Here is a 20,632-nt window from a genome sequence, read left to right as displayed (position 1 = left end):
AACATGGAGAAACCCCATCTCTACCCAAAATACAAAATTAGCCAGGCGTAGTGGCGTGTGCCTGTAATCCCAGCTACTTGGGAGGCTGAGGCAGGAGAATCACCTGAACCTGGGAGGTGGAGGTTGCAGTGAGCTGAGATTGCACCATCGCATTCCAGCCTAGGCAACAAGAGTGAAACCCTATCTCCAAAACAAACAAACAAACAAAACAAACAAACAAAAAATCCTTAACATTAAAACAAAAGTATTTTCTTTTGTCACTGTAAGTACTGTTCTAAGTGTGATTTTATTCATGACTGAAGGCCATCCATTTTTTAATGTAGATTTTTTAATGTATCATAATTCACATAAACACTTATCACATTGGAGGTTTTATTTTTCCTTTTGGCATTATGAATAATGTCGCGCACTACCACAGTTCATACACACATGCTCTTTCTCTAACCTCCCTGGAGCTAGAATCACTGAATGAAGTCATATCGGCTTATTTCAAGGATCTAAAAGTTATGCTGCAGGTGGCCATTTGCATCCCACTTCTCACAGAGCACACAAAAGAATTCACCAACTACTGCGTTGTTGGGAACGCTGAGTAAAGAGCCAATGTGTTCTGAAAATCTGCGCTAATTTAAGGAGAACATTCCACTTGGCGGTTTAAATTTACATTCCGTGAATGACTTATGAGTAAGCCACATATTACGCAAGGATCATTTATAATTATTCTGTGTCTTCCGTTTATGTCTATTTTTATTACAATATTAGAATAAACTGTCATATACAGCAATGCTTGTAAAATTCATTACATTGACCTATGTGTAGATTACTGTCAGTACCACATATTTTAAAAACTGATGCAACTTTAGAATAATTTTAATCCCATATATTTCATATATATCTGGAATCCTATATAACCAATATATAGACAGCTAGATACCTTTAATAATCTCATGTGTATATTCCATAAACAGCATTTCTAAATGCATCACTTTCCTGTCCAAGACCATAGTAACTGTAAAAAAAATCACTTCTCAGAATTTTCTTGTTGTTTTCTCTGTTTAGATTTCACACATAAGTAAAGGTTATGATCCGTCTACCAGTGTAGATAGTTGTTCATAGGTATTTTGTGCAGTTTTCTATGCTATGTGAATAGAGTATTTTCTTCAGTTACAACATCTAAATAACTACTAATATGTAGAAAATATATTATTTTTCATATGCTAATATTTTATCGATCCATTTGTTGGTCTTTTAATTCTGAGTTGTTAAGCTGACTGTCTCCAGTTCTCAAAATGTAAAAGTATATAACCAAGTAATATTTCATATTTCTGTTTTATTTCTTATCGCATTGGCTAGAACTTCCTGAAAACAGTTTCAGTAAAATGATAAACAGTGACTCTGATTATCCAAGGACTGCTAGCACTGTGGCAGTTTTTAGCTAATTATTCTGTATCCGGTTCCACTTCATTCTTTAGTTTTCTTTCTTTTTTTTTTTTTCTGAGATGGAGTCTTGCTCTGTCACCCAGGCTAGAGTGCAGTGGTGTGATCTCGGCTCACTGCAAGCTCCGCCTCCCAGGTTCAAGCCATTCTCCTGCCTCAGCCTCCCAAGTAGCTGGGACTACAGGTGCCCACCACCACGCCTGGCTAATTTTTTGTATTTTTTAGTAGAGACGGGGTTTCAACGTGTCGGCCAGGATGGTCTCGATCTCCTGACCTCGTGATCTACGCACCTCAGCCTCTCAAAGTGCTAGGATTACAGGCGTTAGCCACTGTGCCCGGCCAGTTTTCTGACTTTTTAAATGGCTGTTACTTTTGCATTTTTATCAAACGACGCATCTTCATGTGGTCAACTGATGGGATATGGTTGTTCTTATAAACACAGAGATGATACTATTGTCACTGCCTTTCATAATATGATGCTGTTGATGAAATGCATATTCTACTGGATTCTTACAGATGTTATTGTTTCTGTTCTGTGAAATTTTCAACAATACTTGGTAGGATTTGTATAGCTATCTTTATAACTGAGATTTGTCTGTATAATTCTTGTTTCCACTTTTTCTATTTTTAAAAAACATTGGTAATCAACTTCTATTTAGAGTTTCACCATATTCCATGTTTGGAAACAAGCTCTCTAGCTTGAGAATGTTCTTCTCAGAGTCTGGGAGATTTTACCACTGAAACCTGTGGTGTCTCAGGTGCAGATGGAGCTCTTTATGCAGCTGCCACATCGTGGTTCAAGTTGAATTGCCCATCGTGTCTCCCAAAATAGTTTATCTAATTACTCAAAAAGTACAAATGTGGAGCAGTGACGGCTCCATTTATTGTGTATTTTTTTCATGTAATTTGTTTTCATGTCCACGAGAAAGTATTTTTAATCATTTTAATTTATTTCTGGATTTTTTTTTTTTTTGAGACAGAATCTTGCTCTGTTGTCCAGACTGCATTGCAGAGGTGCGATCTCGGCTCACTGCAACCTCCACCTCACAGGTTCAAGCGATTCTCCTGCCTCAGCCTCCCAAGTAGCTGGGATTAAAGGTACATGACACCACGCCTGGCTAAATTTTGTATTTTTAGTAAAGACAAGGTTTCGCCATGTTAGCCAGGCTGGTCTCAAACTTCTGGCCTCAGGTGATCCGCTGGTCTCAGCCTCCCAAAGCGCTGGGATTACAGGCATGAGCCACTATACCCAGTCTTATTTCTGGTTTTAAAATCATCAATGCCTGCCTTTATTTTTTAATCATATGCTTCCCCATATTTTCCTTTTTCTCCTCGAGTTTTCTAATGCCTGGAATTGAAAGCTAATTTCTACAGTGCTGATGGTTTCGTGTTTAACATCATCATCATTCCAGGCTTTAGATTTGCAAGTACTGTTTGACTGTGACAGTGCAGGTGTATCGCCATCTTGGACAGGCACCATCATTCTAAAGTTCACCTTGATCAAAAACCACCTAAATCCAAAGGGCATCAGCCTAATGGCTAAAGTCATCATGACCATAAACCACAAATAACATCTCCTACCAGAAACATTCCAAAGCCCTCCCCGACCAGAGACATGCCAGCCCCGAGATAACTTCCCTCTGCCTGGGAAGATGTCAGCCCCAAGATAACCTCCCCTCTGCCCAGAGACATTGCAACCCCACCATAAAACTTCTCCCTCACACAGAAACATCCCAAGTTTGTGAAAAGCCCCCTTACCCTAAAACCAATCTATACTCTTAGTCTGTATGAGAAAGTGCTCCTGACCAAAATCCACCAGAAGCCCCTCTCAGGTTTATCTTCTCTAAAATAAATCTGTCTTTAACTGTTAAGCCACATTCCATGTTTCTTTCTTCTTTCTTTAACTCTTACAGACTGCACCTTATGAATTCTAATAGATGCACTTCAGGTTGGGTAATTGTATTTATGAGTTTACATTTGTAATTTATACTTCCGTTTCACTCATTATTTTTTTGTAGCCTTTTAACTTCAAGGTTGATAGGCATTTCTTTATAGTCCATCACTGTCTTTCTGGTTCAGATGCATGATGACTGTAGGTAAGGTAAGGCCCAGGCAATTGCTCTCTGTAATTTCCTGAATGTACTTCCTGGTGTTATGTAGAATCTCACTGTTTACTTTTTTAACTTTGATTATGAAGTCTTTCAACAATAATAAATAATAGTGTAATGAACCAGTGTCCCTATTTTTATACTGTGGGAAGAAATAAAAAACAAGGAAACTTTATGTCTGAAGAATGAGAGCCCCTTTAAATGATCAGGCCCAGAGAGGCATTAGAATGCAACAGCAGTCACCTCCCTGCCCCTGAGCTAAATCATGGCCTCCTGAAGCCACCTGCTGTGCCACCAAGTCGCCATCAAAGGCCATACACTCTGGAGTGCCACACGGTGTACCCCATCACTAACTAATGTCATTTCTGTAAACCAAGCAGAATCCCTGAAGAGCCACTTCTGTAACTGCCCACCTCCCGATTTGTCCATTATCTCTTTAAAAATCTGAGCCTTTCCTTCATTCTCCAGAGCACTCCCCAAAGCAACCTGGAAATGTTCCACATGGCAGCTGTCCTCAACCTTGGCCCAAATAAACTCTCTATATTAATTTTGCCTCAGTTTCTTCCTTTTAGGTCAACAACACCAACCTAGCTCCCATGCGAGGATTATTCTAAAGTAAACCCATGACATTTTATCTCACCCTTACATGTTTCAGAAGATATCTCTAAATTATGAGTTCCTTTGAAAAACATGAGCATAGAACTCATCACTCCAACAAATTAACAATAATTACTTAAAATTATTAAATACATAGTCAGTTTTTCTTCTATTGTCCATTTTTTTTTGTTTGGTTTTATTTAAATCAGGATCAAACTAAATCCTGGCGTTTTGTTGGGTATGTCTTTTAAGTCTTTTTTTTTTTTGGGTTGGATGCACTCAAGTGCTATTTACATTCAGTGTACAGTCCTCTGCTTTTAACAAATGTAGACAGTTTTGGAACCACTGAAGCCAGATAAACATCCACCATCCCCAAACCTGCCCTCTGCCCTTTTGTTCTCAAAACCCTTGTCCCACCCCATCCCCTGGAAATCACTGAGGTATTTTTTGTTCTTATAGTTTACTTTGCCTAGAGTGTCACAAAAGTGGAATAATACATGACATAAATGTTTGATCCTGAATGCCTTCATGGGTATAATGCTTTTGGGATCCATTCACGTGATTGCACATGTAAGAAGTGTGTTCCTTGTTATTTCTGTGTCCCAGTCCGTTATTTGGATCTAACCAAGTTTGTTTACCTATTCACCAGCCAACATCACTTAGGAATAAAGCTACTACAAATATCTGTGTGCAGATTTCTATGGGCATCTTTTTATGTTTCTAGAACAAATACGTAAGACTGAGATTATTGGGTACTAGGATAAGGGTGTTAATAACAACCTGCTCAACTGACTTTCAAAGTGACTGCTTCGTGTTGCATTCCCATCAGCAAGTTACGAAAACTTCAGCTCTGCCACATCTTCACCACCACATGGTATTGCCAGGTTCTGTCTTTGTTTTGTTTTCATGATCGCCATGCTGATAAGTATATAGGGACTCCAATCATGAATTCAACTTGCATTTTGCTAATGAAATATAAAGTTGAACATTTTTTTAAATTTTATTTAATTTTCTTTAAATGTACATAAAATAACAATACATATTCATGGGGTATATAGTGATAAATTGAGTCATATGAAGTCTAGTGACCAGATCAGGACAATGAGCATATCCATCACCTCAAACATTTTCCATGTCTTCGTGGTTGGGAACATTCAATATTCCAATACCCCTCCTTCTAGCTATTTGAATCTATATATTACATTGTTGTCATCTATAGTCACCCTACAGTGGTAATGACCTCTAGAACTTATTCCTGCTCTCTAGCTATAATTTTGTAGGTTTTCACAAATCCCTCCCTATTTCCTGTGCTTATTGGCAATCCATCTTTCTTTGTTGGTGATGTGTCTGGTCATATATTTTGTCCATTTCTGTTGGATTGGTTTTTTTCTTATGACTAAGTTGTGAAGGTTCTTTGTATGCTCTTATCTTTATCACATATATGTTTTGTGAGTATTTTTCCCACTGTGTGACTTTTCTTTTTCTGTTATTTTATTTTATGAAAAGTGATTTCAAAGACCAACAGTTTTTTAAAATTTTGATGAAGTTCAAGTCATCAATGCATTTTGTAATATGGTTCATGCTTTTGGTGTCATGTTATTAGAAACATTTGTCCAATCCAAGGTCACAACATTTTTCTTCAATGTTTTCTTCAGAATTTACAGTTTTTGGTTTCACAACTCGGTCAATCATCTACTTTGAGTTAATTTTTATATATAGTAAAATGTATTGATCAAGGATTGTTTGCTTATTTTGAAGACAGATAGATGTTTACTTGTTCCAAAGTCATTTGTTGACAAGATGGTCTTTTCTGTATTGATTTTTCTTTGTACCCTTGTAAAAAAATCAATTGGCCATATATGCATGTGTCTACTTTTGGATGGTCTACTACTGTGTTCTATTGGTCTTTATTCTTATGCTTTTGCCAATTGCACAAAGCCTTAGTTCCTGGTGATTTGTCATCAGCATTTGGATCAGCTATGCCTGTGTCCTCCACACTCGCTTTCTTCGTCAGAACTATTGCGGCGATTCCACTTCCTTTGCCTGTCCATATTAATTATTGCATGGGCTTGTCAATTTCCATGAAACTGGGATTTTGTTTAGGGCTGCACTAAACATGTAAATCAATGTGGGCAGAAGTGAAATCTTAACATTATTGAGCCTTCCAGTCTATGAATACAGAGTATCCCTCCATTTATTAATGTCTTATTTGATTTCTTTCATTAATGTTTCATGATGCTCACATATTTTGTTAGGTTAATCCCTAAATACTTCATGATTTTGGTGCAATTTTAAAGGTACTTGTATTTTATTTTAACTTCTAGTTGTTCATTACCAGTAATACAGGAGTACAACTGAAATCTCTATATTGACCTTGCAACCTGCTACCTCACTAAACTTCCTTATTCATATTAGTAGCTTTTGGTACACTCTTGGAGATAGTCTATATCATCATTTGTCTGCACACAGAGACAGTTTTGTGTCTTCCTTCCCAGTTTGTATGTCTTTCTTTTCTTTTTACTTTTTGCCTCGTTGCACAACTAGGGCTCCCGGCACAAATCCTTGCCTTGTTTTTCATCTTAGAGGGAAAACACTATCCTTCCACTATTCAGTTCGATGTTAGCTGTAGATCGTAGATCTTCCTTAGATGTCCTCTGTCAGTTTGAAGAAGTCACCTTTGATTGTTAGTTGACTCACACATGGTTTTTTGTACTGTTTTGTTTTTAATCTGAATGGATGGTGAATTTGACAAATGCATTTTCTGAATCTATAGAAATAAACTTATTACTTTCTTTCTTTGTCTTTTGATAAATAGCTTTGATGGATTTTCTAATGTTGAACCAGCATTGGATTCCAAAACCAGAAACAAAAACAAAACAAACAAAAAAACTCACTTGGTCATGATATATTATCAACTTTAAATATGGCTGGATTTGATTTGTTAATGTTATCTTGAGCCTTCTTGCATGTATGTTCAAAAAGTGTATTGGTCTGCTATTTTCTCTTTGTAATAACCATTTGGTTTTTGTGTAAGGATAATGGCTACTGTAGAAAAAATTACTTAGGGAAAATTATTTCATTTTATTTTCTGAACAAGTTTATTTTAATTTGTGTATTATTTCTTCCTTATGTATTTGGTAGACTTCACTAGTGAAGCTGTCAGGGACTGAATGTTTTCCTGTTGGAAGAGTTAAATCATAAATTTTATGTTTTTATCAGATACAGAGTTATTCATGTTTTCTATTTCTTCTTGAGTGAGAACTGGTAGCTTGTGACTTACAAATAACTTATTTCATCTAAGCTGTTGCATTTATGATTATAATTTATGTTTTCCTATTGCATGGCTAGTGTTAAGATGCATCATAATAATATCTTCTTTTTTATTCCTGACATCAGTAATCTGTGTTGTCTTTCTTTCCTCTAATTCTTCATAGCCAGGGGTTTATAAATTCTATTTGATCTTCCTAAGGCATCAAGTTTTGTTTTCATTGAGTTTCTTTATATTCTTCTGTTTTTTAACTTTCTAATTTCTGCTGTTATCTTTACTATATCCTTCCTTTTGCTTGTTTGGATTTAATTACTTCTACTTTTTCTAGTTTCTTAAGGTTAAGCTTAGATCATTAATTTGAGGTATTTCTTGTTTTTTAATATAGGCGTTTTAATGCTATAAATGTCCATCTAAGCTATATCCCACAAGAATTTTTTTGTTATATTGATTTTGATTTTCTTTTATTTTCATTCTATTCAAAATATTTTCTTATTTCCTCTTGCCACTTTTTCTTTGACCTATCCATTACTTAGGAGCATTCTGTTCTATTTTCAAACATTTGGAGGTTTTCTGGATATCTCTGTTACTGATTTCTAACTTAATTCTGTTGTGGTTGGAAAATAAATTGTGTATACTTTTTTTTTTTTTTTTTTTTTTTTGAGACAGAGTGTTGCTCTGTTGCCCAGGCTGGAGTGCAGTGACACAATCTCGGCTCAGTGCAACCTCCACATCCTGGGTTCTGGTGATTCTCCTACCTCAGCCTCCCGAGTAGCTGGTACTACAGGCACATGCCACCACGCCTGGCTAATTTTTGTAATTTTAGTAGAGATGGGGTTTTGCCACTGTCGGCCAGGCTGGTCTCAAACTCCTGACCTCAGGTGATCTGCCCTTCTCGGCCTTCCAAAGTGCTGGGATTACAGGCATGAGCCACCGCGCCCGGCCCTACTTTTAATTATTTAAAATTTTTTACTTGTTTTAGAGCCTAGAATATGGTATTGATGAATGTTTCATGTGCAGATAAAAATATATACCCTGTTACCGTAAAGTAGAATGTTCTATACATGTCAATCGGGTCAAGTTGTTGGACAGTATTATATAAGTTCTCTAAATTCTCACTGATATTCACTGATGAGCTTTCATGCTCCGTCAATTACTGAGAGATGTTGAAATCTCCAATTGTAAACATGATTGTCTAATTTTTGTTCTGTTCTATCAGTTTCTGTGTTGTGAATTGTGAATTTCTTTTATTAAATTATTAGAGTAAATGTATTTGACTAAATTTTATTAGAAATTTTTGTCCCCAGTAATACTTTTTGTTCTGAAATCTAATTTGTCAAATATTATTACAGTCACTTCAGCTTTCTTTTGATTTGTATTTACATGTTATATATTTTCCAGGCTTTTGCTTTTATGCTCACTGTGTCTTATAAAAAGTGAGTTTTTTATAGACCTTGTATATTTGGAACTGCAAACCTGAAAACTTCTGCCTGTTCATTAGGGAGGTTAGATCTTTATATTTAAATCTACCATTTCATAGTTTTTAAAATATTTGTTCCAACTTTACTTTGATCCTTTGCTTTCTTGTTTTGTCTGCTTTGGGGTTAAGTGATCATTATGATTTCATTTTTATCTCCATAATTATTTTATTAGTTATAACTCTGTTTACAATTTTAAGTGTCTGCTGCTCTACTGCTTTATATCTTTTGAAGATATCTTATATCTTTCAAAGATAAAGTATGTCTTCATCTTAGAGGGAAAACATTATCCTTCCACTATTAGAAACCATAGCTCTTCCTTAGATGTCCCCTGTCAATTTGAGGAAGTCCCCTTTAATTCGTAGTTGACTTATAGGTGGTTTTTTGTATGGTTTTGTTTTTAATCTGAATGGATAGTGAATTTAAAGACATACTTATATCTTCAAAAGATATAAAGTATGCCTTTAACTTGTCACCATCAAATAATACTATAGCACATAATGTATAGTACAATAGCCTTACAATTCCATACTTTCAATTCCTTACTTCCATGCTTTGTGAAATTTTTGGCATGCATTTTTATTTTGTGTATAATTTTATGCATTATATAACTATTTTTGCTCTTTATACTGTCAGTTATCTTTTAAAACAATTAAAAACAGGAAAATATATATTTTACTTAATGTATTCCATTTCTAGCATGCTTCTTTTGTGTAAAGGTAACTTTCTCTACGCTAGTGTATTATTCCTGACTGATAAGCTTCTTCGTAATTTCATGAACTGCAAATCTACAGAGAATGAATTCTTCTCAGCTTTTGTTTGCTTGTTAAAAATCTTTATTTCACTTAGCTTTCAATAATTGTTTCCGTTTAGTATAAAGTTCTTTGAATCAGAAGTTTAAATATGATTCATCTAGTTTTCAATTTCAGTTTTTTCTTGTTTTTTGCTATTTATTAGTCTTACAGTTTGCTGAACTTATTGGACTTATAGTTTCATAATGTCCATTTTTATCTCCTTTGTTCATTACAACTTCAAATATTCCATCTTCCATGTATTCTCTCCTTACCCTTTTCAGACTTCAATTATACATAAGTTAAATCATTTGATATTCTCTCCTGGCTCTGGAAAAGGGCGTTCCATGTTTTCAGTTGCTTTCTGTTTTTGTTACCGGTCTGTTGATCTATCATTAATTTCATTAATTCTTGGCTGTATCACATCTACGCAGGAGTTCATCAAAGTAATTTTTCATTATGCTGTGTTTCATTTTTTCTGATATTTTCATTTGACTTTCTTATATTTTTTACGTCATTGATGAAATTCTCCTTCTGTTCATTCATGTTGCTCTCCTTTCCATGAGTTAATTTAACATGCTAATCATGGTCAATCATAGCACTGTCTGATAGTTCTAACATCTGTGTCATCTTAGGGTCTGATTCTGTTGATTATTTTGTATCTTGTCAATAGTTTATCACTTCTTGCTTGGTTTGTGTGTCTTGTAACTTAATTTATTAAGTGCTAGGCATCAAAATATAACATAATGAATGAGATAATAAATACGGTTTACTCCTGGGAATGGACACACCCCTTCTTGTGTCAGCTGTTAGTGAATGCAATTTTGTCAGTGTATTCAGGGGGTGGACCTGGACTTGGATTTTGTTGTCCAGGTTGCCTTCAATGCACCAAAAGCTTCAAATCCTTTAAAAATATATTTTGCTTAAGACAAATTCTGGGGTGTGTGAAAATCTTTTCCGGTATTTGTACCCTTACCCCAGCTTTCAGCCAGCCTTACGTCCCTGCACCACAGAAAAGGTTTCCTATATGTCCCTCTCCTTCCACCAGTGATAGGGGGTTATTGCGTTTTACTCAGTACTTGCTACTGGTTAGTGGGAAGAAATCCTTGTCAATTTCAGTCCTACCTAACTTTGTTCATTTGGTCTTAAAGACTGGGGGTTTCTTACTCCTTCTGCTTTTAACAAACGTGAAGGATTTTTAAAGGCTTTATACTCTCATGATCCTTCTTTCTCATCTCAATTTTACTGACATAATTTATGTATCCAGATTATGATTATTATAAAAAACTCTTGAAAATAAAAATATTGTCTTAAATTTTTCACTCATTCCTGCAACCAAATTAACAAATATTCACATATATCCTAAAGGCTAACAGAAATTGTTGATAATTACAGATATTTTGAAAACTGACATATCCATTGTTAGTTCTTATTTAACTGTATTTATCACTTATCTGAAAAAATTAAAAGAAAAAATGAAATTTGATAAAATAAACTTTTTCCAAATATCTCATATTTCATAGAAGAATTCTAAAGTAATTGTGTTTTCATGATATGAAAACTGAGAAAACATAACCTCAAGTCTGCTTTTTAAAAAAATTCATACTGATAATTGCTTGAGAAAATAGGATCAGTGTGAACACATTCCAAATAACCATATAAAAGTAACCAAAATGAAATAAACTGTAAATGTCACCCACAAAAATAAAAGCAGAATAAATCAAAAGAATACCAAAAGAAAATAAAGAATGTAATAATTACAGATAAATATACATACAGCAAATCAAATATAAATGTGCTAAATTTCATTTTCAAAAAGCAAAGGCAGACATTGTATGTTTAAATAATTGACCCGAGCTTAAAACAAAAATAAAGCAAAAGTTGATAAGAAGAATAAAATACAAGATGTAGATAGAGCAGCAGCAACATTAATTTTAGACAAAGAATTTGAGGTGAAAACATTAGGTGTGGTAAAGTCAATTGATTGCTTTTTTAAGAACATCTTTTCCATACTAATGCAGTTGTATGACTTTCTCGTGAGGCATAAATTGCTTCAATCACAAGATGCTTTCCTCATAATTCTCCAAACTTTTCTCCATGAACCAAGCTTGTCTAGTACTGCAGAATAGTCTGAAGCTGTATCAGCTTCTGTGTTCTTTTAAGTAGTGTCTCCAACATTCGTAAAATGCCTCCAGGATACGGTGAGCAGGATATATGACTTGCCTTGCTCCGTTTACTACTGCTGAAATCTGTGTTTTGTTTTTTGTTTTTTTTGAAAGGAGAGATATATATTTTTTTCTTTTTCTCATCAAATGGGTGTTATTTAACCTTATATATATTGACTTATTTTCCAGCCTAACTCTGGTATAACGTTATGAGACAAGGAAGAAAAACCAAAATATTTTCCCCAAAACATGTGTCTTTGCCATATCTTGAAATGGCCCTGCAAGTCGTCTTTGGTGGGGGAAAATTTGCATCCGTAAAGAATCTCTATTAACATAGCTAGATCTTTCACTTCCAGGCCCTCCCAATTCTTTTTTTTTTTTTTTTAATTTTTTTTATTATACTTTAAGTTCTGGGATACATGTGCAGAACATGCAGGTTTGTTTTACAGGTATACACATGACATGGTGGTTTGCTGCACCCATCAACCCGTCATCTACATTAGGTATTTCTCCTAATGCTATCCCTCCCTCAGCCCCCCACCCCCCAACAGGCCCTGGTATGTGATGTTCCCTTGATGTCCCCCTCCCTGTGTCCATGTGTTGTCATTGTTCAATGATCATTTATGAGTGAGAACATGTGGTGTTTGGTTTTCTGTTCTTGGGTTAGTTTGCTGAGAATAATGGTTTCCAGCTTCATCCATGTCCCTGCAAAGGACATGAACTCTTCCTTTTTTATAGCTGCATAATATTCCATGGTGTATATGTGCCACATTTTCTTTATCCAGTCTATCGTTGATGGGCATTTGGGTTAGTTCCAAGTTTTATTATTGTGAACAGTGCTGCAGTAAACATATGTGTGCATGTGTCTTTATAGTAGAATGATTTATAATCCTCTGGGTATACACCCAGTAATGGGATTGCTGATTCAAATGGTATTTCTGGTTCTAGATCCTTGAGGAATCACCATACTGTCTTCCACAATGGTCGAACTAATTTACACTCCTACTGACAGTGTAAAGTGTTCCTATTTCTCCACATCCTTTCCAGCATCTGTTATTTCCTGACTTTTTAATGTTCACCATTCTAAACGGCATGAGATGGTATCTCAATGTAGTTTTGATTTGCATTCCTCTAATGAGCAGTAATGATGAGCCTTTTTTATATGTTTGTTGGCTGCACAAATGTCTTCTTTTGAGAAGTGTCTGTTCATATCCTTTGCCCACTTTGTAATGGGGTTGTTTGTTTTTTTCTTGTAAATTTGTTTAAGTTCTTTGTAGATTACAGATATTAGCCCTTTGTCAGATGGATAGATTGCACAAATTTTCTTCCATTCATGAAATCTGTGTTTTTAAGGAGGTCAAAGCAATATAGGTTTGTTGTTTGCTTTCTATTTTACACAGATATTACCTTCTCCCACTGTTATGATCTGATTTTCACAGTCACATCTATTTATGCTTAAGAATCTTTCTATGTTGTCTTCTCTCATCAGATGCATAATCAGTTCTTCTCTTCAATGATTTTAGTTGCTAGTTTTCAGAAGTTTCCTTGCATTCTTTTCTCTTTTCCTCAAACTGTCTTTTCACATTGACCAACTCTCTTTTGAGTTTATCTTTTACTGCTTTTCTATGTTCTATTTTCTTTTACCTATTAAGGTAGGCAAAAGGTGTTTTGCCTACAATGGTTACTAATTCCTGTGCAAAATCCATTTCTCAGATATGTTTCTCTTCCGGAGCTTTTGAGCAAATGAATCTTTTACGAAGCAGAATACTTCAGATGCCCTATCTCATCTTCCACTTTCTCTCCCCCTCTCTCTCTTAGTCATCTTTGAATGAAGAGAGGTACAGTCAGTGGTTTGGTTTGGTTTGGTTTGGTTTGCCCATCATGGTGTTTGTTGGTAGAATCAGGCTCTTTGATCTTAAGCTGGCAGGCAATGGGATATGGACAACTTTTACATAAATCTCTAGTTTCCAGCAAGATCCTTCTATTTCATTTGCCTTTGTTGGACAGATGCTGAATTAACTACCTTCTCCTCCCACTGCTTGATATTCTTGATGTAAATTATTTAATTCATGAATGGCTTGAAGGACTCTGAAGCTCTTATTTTCAGAAGTAGAAAACAGAGACTCCTTGGAGAGTACTTGTACCACCCAGACCCTTCTCCACATCTGCCTGTGAGGAACCGCATGTCCTAAGATGCATGTCCTAAGATGCAAGGTAAGCCCCTTCTGCCTGGGAAGAAGAGGGACCGGTAGGACTGCAGGGAGCGGGGAGGTGTTGATGGGGATGCAGCAGCTGATGTACAGGCACTGCTGAAGAAGAGGTGGTGACTGTGGGGCAGGTGGCCTCTCCCTGCCTGTCCAGCCCTGAATCAGCTTCTGAGGTCCGGGAATCAATAGATCCTAGATAATTTCTCAATTCAACCCATTCACAATGATCAGGAAGAATTTCTTTAAAAACTGCAAAATCATTAATTAGAGATCTTGGTTTCTAGTGCAGGTGTAATTATTTGTGTGCTTGAATTTATTTGGCTGTGAGAAGGCTCTGCCTCTTCTGTGGCTCCTCTGCTTCCCGAGAACAAGTTCACACTTTCCTGGAGAAGCCAAGAATCCTGAGTGGAAGAATGATGTAAAGTCCCCCAACAGTCCATGAGGATCCAGGGGACTGACACACACCACAGGTCTCATGTGACGGGTCTTGTTTGAAGAGGTCCCAGAGCCCATCCCTGCCACATCTCCTCCAGCAGCCCAACCACATTTGGCTACTTGGAATTGCCCGATCACAAAATGCTCCTCTTGATTTTGTGTCTTTGGACAGTCTATGTCCTTCATTTGGAATTCATTCGACTGTTCCTGCCCCAAGGTGGCATTGGCCACAGAGGCCTTCCCTGAGGATCCCCTGCTAAGGTTCTCCTCAAACACCTGTAGAGAGCACACGCCACTTGAATTTCTCCCCCAGGTCATATGTTGATGGACTAGCCCCCAAAGTGATGGCGTCAGGAGGTTGGCCCTTTGGGAGGCTCAAAAATGACCAACAGGCTTGTTTACAACAGAGTGTGAGAGTATGATGACAGGCGACCACCATCCTCCTGGTCACGAATGAGTGCAGTGTATATAAAAATGGAGTCCTTTATAATACTTATTAAAGCTTAGATAGCTTTTCCAAATTCATCCAAATTGTGCTTATATTATCTGAGACTCTGTGCCGTGCAGTTAATTCCTAATCAACAGTAAGTGAGGGGTGATCTGATATTAGTCTCACCCCCATCTCTACCAGAGAGATTCCAACTTAGTTCAACAAACGATTCAGTTCATTCAAACAAACCTGCCTTCTGGGTTACATCATTTGAGTTCATAGTATAAATTGCCATTATCCCTAAAACAACAGTGCAGATTTTAAAAGTACTTAAAGAATGATCATTACAGAAAAATTACTACCTCTCCAAGAAAGGAAAATAAGCCTAGCTCACTAGACCTGTTTAAAATGAGCGAGTCTGATTCACTTTTCCTGCTCTTTGGGACTGTGATTCTGCTTCACTGATTAACTTGAAGGGGATCGATAAAATATATCTGATTCTAAGGCCATTTATTTCTGAATATAAAACTTTATAACAAGATTGATTGATGTAATATAACAATTGTATGATAGATTTACACATTATATATTTTATATATAGTACATACATATATTTGTAAATGCATACTTTTATAATATATTTGCAATATAAATTAGCTATAATATATAAATTTATCAATTCATAATAGGATATGAAAAATTAATAGTAATTTTTAGTAATGACAGCATACATGAACATTTACGTGTGAGTGTCTTAATAAAGTTGTAATTTCTCATTAACTACAGTAAAATTAAAACCATTTACCTGAATTTTTAACTTACTTGGAGCTTACCCTACCTTCCACCTTTACTTGCCCCCCTCATCCCAGTTCTCTGTTAAGCAGTTTGTAGCTAAATAACCCCTTATATGTTTTCTTTGGCCTAAGAGACATTAGGTATGTGCATTCCAACATACCTAATTCTAAGAATTTTGAATTAGGTAAATTCTAAGAATTTTGAAATTTATCAAAAAAGTAAAGTTTTCATGAAGCAACTCAGAAACTACCATCTCAAAACAAATACATTTGATTATTATTAAATTACCTTTGGTGTCAGGTACCGTTCTCCCCATAACATAATAAAACTTTAAGTGTTATATTCACATATGATCCATAAATTAAAAAAAAAGCAGAGAAGAGAAAATCTAAGCTTTGTTGAATAGTAGACTAGGTTAGAATGAAAGGTTATTCTGCTATTTATCATGTTTATAAGAAATATTATTTTATTTTGTTCTTAAAAATAGATCCATTAATGGATACTCCATTCTCTAGGATGCGCTTATCTCACACTGCGTGCCTGTGGTCAAAACATCTCACGTACCCCACAAATACATACACCTACTATGTACCCACAAAAAATTGTAAAAATAATTTGTAAAAGTTTAAAAAATAGATTCATCCAAAAATCAAAAGAAGGTAAAATCAATACAAACATGTTTCTAATGAAGTATTGCATATTTGCCACACAATAGTAAGTAAACGATGTCCCTAAGGTGGAAAATCTATGAGAGGTGACCATAAGCTTCTCCAACTAAACAGATATTTAGCACATTTGTATATGGATTTCCTATGAAGAAGGTGAAGGAACGGTGGAAAACATCTGTATTATACTCAGGGGTGAACTGAGAGAAGGAAAGTTCACATAAAGACTTTGTAGGAACAGGTGAGCTCATTTCACCATTTTTAAAACTACATTTGCTGGTTATTTTCATGACAGTTATGGCCAACGCATTAGGAAATTAAAATATTACCTTTTCATATACCAAAAGAACCTTCCAAAGTCATGTCATCCTCATATAACACGTGCCACTGAATCATCGTTTATCATCATTAAATCAAATAGGAAACATGATCATGTTAGTGTAAAATGTTTATAAATGTGTGCATGTACCATGCTTACTCAGACTTCAATTAATCCCTAATGTGTAATTACAAGGACAAGTTGCAGTCAGAAATCATTTAGGCCTATGAGAAACACAAATAGTTTAGTTGTTCTTCCTGACTTATTACTAAACAAGATTCATAGCAAATTGGAATAAATGTGTAGGCAAACAGAGAACAAAATAAATATATCTCCTAACCCATCACTGCATTATCCACAAGAACCATCTTATTACTAAACTTTAGAGACACACATTGAGACAAGCTTGGGAGGTAGGAAATTACAGAAAGGTAATGTAATTCTGAAGCCATAACATATTCCATAATGGAAGGTGTTGCATGACGATTTTGGCACGGGTGGCATTTGCTTTCATAAAAAGATCCACATGTTAAGGTGATTTTAAAAATCAATTTAAAAATTCATAAGATGATTATATTCCCCTGTTACTATGTAGGTTTATTACACAATCTTTCATCCAGGCATTGCTTCATGGGAGTCTGTTCCAGGACAAATGTTCTTTCAGGTCACTAGACTCCAAAGATAGAATAAAATCCATCTTTCAAACAGGGCATTTTATAGTCCATCTCACTATCACCACAACGTGAAGGCAAAATTCAGAGATCACACATGTTCCTGTGTCCTACAGACCAGCAAACGTTATTCCTTGCACCTCGCCACAGACAAGCAACATTTTTTAAAGAGTAGGCTGATCAATTAGTGCCCCTATTAAGAGCTATCAGCAGGAAACCTGGTCCAATCCTAAAAATAGAGCACTGCAAGTACAATTCTGTGAAAACCCCTTCAGCCATCTCTTCATTTTAACATCAGATCTCTTATCCACCCAACCCAGAAAAAAACAGTGGATAAGCTATCCAAGACTCATTTTTTAAAAAAAGCTTCATGCTTGTGAAAAGAAATTATCTTTTACCAAGATAATTGTTTCATTAAAAAGACAAGTATGGTTTTCATATTTAAAACTAATTTGTGATTGAAGCAAAAATGAAAAGCACATTGTCAATGTTATTTGGGCACCAACCTGGGATGGGCTGAGGTGCTAACACCACTGTGGGGAGTGGCCTGGAGGCAGGACCCGGCCTGGACAGAGACACAGCGACTTGATTTGCCAGCAAATGAGGCTTTTCATGCCCATGGAACAATCTTGACTCCTCAGGATGTATCCACGTTGAGTCCAGAGCAAAGGAATTATTAAAAAAGATCTGTCCAAAAATAATGCAAGCATAACATTTAAGGCAAGGTACATGATAAAAGCTGAACATGACTATGAAAATATTTATGTTGCCTTACGTTGATCCAGCATTGAACATTCTATTATTGGGGACTCTATAAAAACATCGTTCTAAAACTTAAAGGAAGTTCTACAGGGCTTCAATACCAATCACCATCTAGTTAATATCTTCTGGGCTGGCCTTCAGCTATTGACTTGGTTACTTCAGCACAGCAGTCAGTTCACTGATTGAAGAATCACCCCATGAGATAATTACTAAGCTGTACAACAAGTCAATAATTTACTTCTTTAGTTTCCTTGTGAACAAAATGTAGTCAGTAAATTTGAATCCAAAAGCCAAAACAAGCCATTAGAAAGATGAAAACTTAAAGCATCATATGAAGAAAAACTGACTTTTAAAACTTGAACTGGTATTGTGCAATGTTTAAGTCCAGATCTTGGATCAATGGTTACAAATTTAAAAGCAAAAAAAAATTTAAAAAAGACTCTGATTCAAAAATTGGAAATTTTACATTGCCCTGTGGAATCCAAATATCCTAAACTAAAACAAAATGCCCCCCGCCTGCTGACATTTTTGAACAGATCAATCTAAGCCTGAAATGATTTCTTTGTATACCTAGATGGCCAATTTATGGCAACGAGAAAATACATGGATATTTTTGTTGTTATGGCGATGTTCAACAACTTAATCATTAAAAACCCCTTATCCAATTAAATCACTTGCATTTTTACCTTACAGTTAGGAATCCTTTTATCTATCCAACTTTTCCCAATAGGAGTTGCAAGAGCAGAAGGGCAGAGATGTGGGAAGATGGGCACCAGCTCCACTGTGGAAGATGGGGGAAGTCCAAGGGACGGAGAATGGCCACCAAACAGCCACTGCAAGCCAAGCAAGAAAAGACAATTGCATTAGCCTGAATCCATCCACTCAACTTCACACCAAAACATTCTGGAATAACTGCTTTGAAAAGGGAATTTCAAAATGTATGTATTTGATTATCAGATAAACTTCCTTGAGGAAAACTATAAATATTTACCAATCAAAGGAAAAATTATAGTTTTCATATCTGAATCATCACAAAGCATTACCAACATTACATTCTTCAATACTGAAAAAGAACTTCTAAGCACAAAACCTCAAGCACAAGGTAAGAAATGGGTTTCTGCTCTGAGATCATGAGAAACCACCATGAAAAAGAGAAATGCTGGGTGTTCCCTTTCTAATTCTTAAATTATTTTTATAGGCAGGCATAGGGCTATATTATTCCTTTCAGTATTGCGTTTTGTATTAATTACATTTGTCGTTTTACAAACAACTAATACTTTCAAAATGAAAATATCTAAGAAGTTAAGATTCTAAGTTTCACCAATACAAGGTTCACCAATACAAACAGATTCTATGGAAAAAAAAAAAAAAAAAAACTAAGCATCTCATGACTTGAAGATCTCAATGCACAGAATAAAACATCAGTCATGGAAAGGGGCTGGTAATTCAGGACACCGTCTCTCTAATTAAAATAACTGAGACCTCATAAGGCACTAATAAAATGCATTGCTCAATGACATGGAACGTTTCAGTACCTATTGTTTTAAAATCATAAAAGCATTTGTGATGTTCCTGTTATGTGAAAATGTTCTTCTGGTTCTACATATTCTTACTTTACAGAAGATGGGTAGCACAAAAATATTTAAAATATTAATACTAAGGTTTTTTAAAATTTTCTCTTAAATTTATACAAGTGAAAAAATGCAGTTTTTTAAAACAGAATTTTTAAAAATGTAGTTCCTTGACATTATATACCTCTAGTGGCAGCATTCTGATACAACACCCCTCCAAAATACGGCAAAAACTACCAACGTTTATTGAAAATTCTCCAAAATAAACTGCATCACACATAAAAACACAATATCCAGGGCTGCATATGTGATGTATCATTAAGTCTAAAGACCAATTTAGCAGGAGTTTAACAACATCTTTTAGAAAAACTTACAAGATAATATTGGAATTAAATTAATCAAATGGTGTATTCTAACATAACACTCATTTGAATATGCTAATGAGGTCAATCCTTGGAATAAAATGCACGCTATTCCCTGATTTTAAATGCATCTGCATAGTTAGCTGACAATGAATCTTGCCCAAAGCAGCCCGCCTAGCTCTGCTGCACCATTTATCAAAGGTTCAGTCACTTTTTCTTTTTAATTCCATGTCTTAAAAGCCAAACTCTTCTAAAGTGCAGTGTGGCATTAACGAATGTGGCGGACTCCGGCAGGCCTGGGCAGGGGCATCTCCGGTAATACCTCTCAGTACCGAAGGCAGGATTTCCCAGCCACTTCCACCGGCTGGAATTCTCTCAAGCATTGCCCTGAGTCTATTTTCAAACGAAAGGGGGAAAAAATCCAACCCAGATTAGAATCCGAAACAGCTATCGATTTCCAGCTTGCTTTCAAGTCTGGCAGAGACAGTGAAAGTCCTAACTTCTCCGCGATGTCAGCCACGGCCCGCGGCGGCCACGGAGCCACTTCAGCACCGCGCGGTGGACAGCGACCCCCGGC

The 20,632-nt window shown here is 35.9% G+C and overlaps 1 protein-coding gene across 1 annotated transcript in view; it reads right to left on the bottom strand.

Annotated features, from left to right (window-relative positions):
- The window catches only part of TCERG1L (transcription elongation regulator 1-like), a 289,722-nt gene that overhangs the window by 233,089 nt on the left and 36,001 nt on the right, over positions 1 to 20,632 (bottom strand). Inside the window, exons 6-7 of the mRNA XM_011971789.1 lie at positions 18,809 to 18,963; positions 17,867 to 18,047 (exon numbers count right to left, since the gene is read on the bottom strand). Of these exons, the coding sequence (XP_011827179.1) occupies positions 17,867 to 18,047; positions 18,809 to 18,963 (336 nt within the window). The remainder of the gene's footprint in view (positions 1 to 17,866; positions 18,048 to 18,808; positions 18,964 to 20,632) is intronic.

This window comes from Mandrillus leucophaeus, unplaced genomic scaffold (assembly GCF_000951045.1).
Source record: "Mandrillus leucophaeus isolate KB7577 unplaced genomic scaffold, Mleu.le_1.0 Scaffold1247, whole genome shotgun sequence".
NCBI classification, from domain to species: domain Eukaryota; kingdom Metazoa; phylum Chordata; class Mammalia; order Primates; family Cercopithecidae; genus Mandrillus; species Mandrillus leucophaeus.
The sequence above is the reverse complement of the archived record's forward strand: the minus strand, read 5'-3'. Positions and strand labels throughout refer to the sequence as shown.